General features: G+C 44.3%; 1 protein-coding gene across 1 annotated transcript in view; it reads right to left on the reverse strand.

The window, feature by feature from the left end:
- LOC308362919 (transmembrane protein 26-like) overlaps positions 1-2,756 on the reverse strand; it is a gene marked incomplete at both ends in the record, with an annotated part of 9,795 nt that continues 7,039 nt past the window's right edge. Inside the window, 2 exons of the mRNA XM_080835645.1 lie at positions 1-260; positions 1,570-1,649. Coding sequence (XP_080691771.1) covers positions 1-260; positions 1,570-1,649 — 340 coding nt within the window. The remainder of the gene's footprint in view (positions 261-1,569; positions 1,650-2,756) is intronic.

Below are 2,756 nucleotides of genomic sequence, written 5' to 3' on the forward strand. Positions count from 1 at the left end.
TCACAGCGATGATGACTTGTAGCTCTGGCAGATGACGGCGAGGCGGTAGAAGTTGAGGATGACTACCAGGAAGTTCTTGAGTGTGAAGAAGACGAGCATCTGATGGACGATGCTGAAGTGGAACATGACGGTGAGGCGCACCACCAGGAAGGGCCCGTCCATGATGAACAGGCTCTCCACCACCTGCCAGATGTCTGCGCCATGGCGGGACAGGATGGAGTTCTTAGGAACAGCGTCATCCTCTCGATCCGAGGTCATCACTGAGTGACACACACGCACACACACACAAGTATACACACGTATAAACAAACATGCACGCAAAGACGCACACATATAAACACACATACATGCATGCACACGCATGAGTTACCACCTCATAAAGAAGCCATGCAGTTCCTATCTGTCATGACCATGATGAGACTAGGAGTTTGGACATCACATGGAGATACTGACATAGAAAGAGACAGCTACACACAAGATGGCGCTGCTGATGGCTGACACGGTGTTGTGCTCTCTTGTGCTTTTTATGTTTTTGTTTATTAATACGGTCTTCAGCACTCCCACTACTCCTTTTGACTGTTTGACCATTGCACAGTTGTATTGTTTTGCAATGTTGTATTGTTTTGCAATGTTGTATTGTTTTGTGTTGTGATGTATATTTTGTGTAATATGTGTAAGCACACTGAGAGCCACTGTACCAAGACAAACTCCTTGTTTGTGCAAACTAACTTGGCCAATAAAACCTGATTCTGATTCTACTTTGGTCATAGCACAGAATTGACAGATATTTTCAAGTTTAAAATTATATATTTTGCCTAGTAACGAGCTCTGAACTAGGAAGGAACGTGTGTGTTTTCAAAGTATTGAAGTATTACGTAAGGTCTTGTTACAGTAATGTGTCATGTTTAATTGTACTCTTGTCAATACCCAGCTAAAAACCTGACCCTATACAGCTACTGACAAAGAAAGAGACAGAGCTACTGACATAGAAAGAGACAGAGCTACTGACATAGAAAGAGACAGCTAAAAACCTGACCCTATAGAGCTACTGACAAAGAAAGAGACAGCTAAAAACCTGACCCTATAGAGCTACTGACAAAGAAAGAGACAGAGCTACTGACACAGAAAGAGACAGCTAAAAACCTGACCCTATAGAGCTACTGACATAGAAAGAGACAGAGCTACTGACATAGAAAGAGACAGAGCTACTGACATAGAGAGAGACAGAGCTACTGACATAGAGAGAGACAGAGCTACTGACATAGAGAGAGACAGAGCTACTGACATAGAAAGAGACAGCTAAAACCCTGACCATATGGAGCTACTGACATAGAAAGCGACAGCTAAAAACCTGATCCTATAGAGCTACTGACATAGAAAGAGACAGAGCTACTGACATAGAAAGCGACAGCTAAAAACCTGAGCCTGTAGAGCTACCGACAGAAAGAGACAGCTAAAAACCTGACCCTATAGAGCTACTGACAGAAAGAGACCTGTTGCCCTTATGTTGCGTCCTACTCCGAGCCACCAGGGGGCGTAACAGAGCTACTGACATGGAAAGAGACAGACCTGATAGATGGTGAGGGAACTGCAACATGCTCCAAGTCCAGACGGCCAGGATGATATAAACCAGATGAAAGTGTTTTTGCCTGAAAGAGAGAGAGAAAGATAGAGAGAGAGAGAGAGAGAGAGAGATAAAGAGGAGGAAGGGAGCAAGGGAGAGAGAGAGAGAGACAGATAGAGAGAGGAAGAGGAAGGAAGCAAGAGAGAGAGAGACAGGGATATAAAGAGGAGGAAGGGAGCAAGTGAGAGAGAGAGAGGAGGATGGGAGAAAGTGAGAGAGAGAGAGAGAGAGGAGGATGGGAGAAAGTGAGAGAGAGAGAGAGAGACAGAGAGAGAGGAGGATGGGAGAAAGTGAGCGACAGAGAGAGAAGGAGGATGGGAGAAAGTGAGAGAGAGAGACAGAGAGAGAGGAGGATGGGAGCGAGAGAGAGAGAGGGGGGAGGGAGAGAGGAGGAAGGGAGCGAGAGAGAGAAAGAGAGAGGAGGATGGGAGAAAGTGAGAGACAGAGAGAGAGAGGAGGATGGGAGCAAGTGAGAGACAGAGAGAGAGAGAAAGAGGAAGAGAGCATGTGAGAGAGAGAAAGAGAGCGAGAGAGAGAAAGAGAAAGAGAGAGAAATAGAGAAAGAGAGATTATAATGCCAGGAGAGCCATCTCTGAGCTCACCATAAAATGCTTATGAAAACTCCTCAATATGTTGTAACTGAGCCTCATAGACAGCTATGACAGTGTGGTAAGAGCAAATAACACACTCAACCCTAAATTGTAGATTTAAACATTTTTGCAAACACACATGTGTGGATCATGATACAGTATAAACAATGCTCTGTGTGAAATCTCAGACTGTTTTCACTGGAGACATGCAAGACCGCCACATGTTACACGCATAAAGCAAACCACGGCAGAGAATGGGCTTCTCTGAATATTGCATTAGTGGTATTTTGGAGCAGGCCCTTGGGTATTAGTTTTAGGAGAGATGACAACCACACTATTCCAAGTAGAAACACAAGGATTGAGAGGTTTCCGCTGGTGATTCGGCAGCTATGCAGAAGGCCTATACAGTATATACATTGAGAAGCATCATTCAAACATGACATCCAACTGCATTACTGATCGGAGAATACTGTTCAAAGAATACTGATCATTGGATACTGATCTAGATTACTGATTAGAGAATAATAACTACTTACTAATCG

The sequence above is a fragment of the Sprattus sprattus genome (genome assembly GCF_963457725.1).
Source record: "Sprattus sprattus genome assembly, chromosome: 3".
NCBI lineage: Eukaryota > Metazoa > Chordata > Actinopteri > Clupeiformes > Clupeidae > Sprattus > Sprattus sprattus.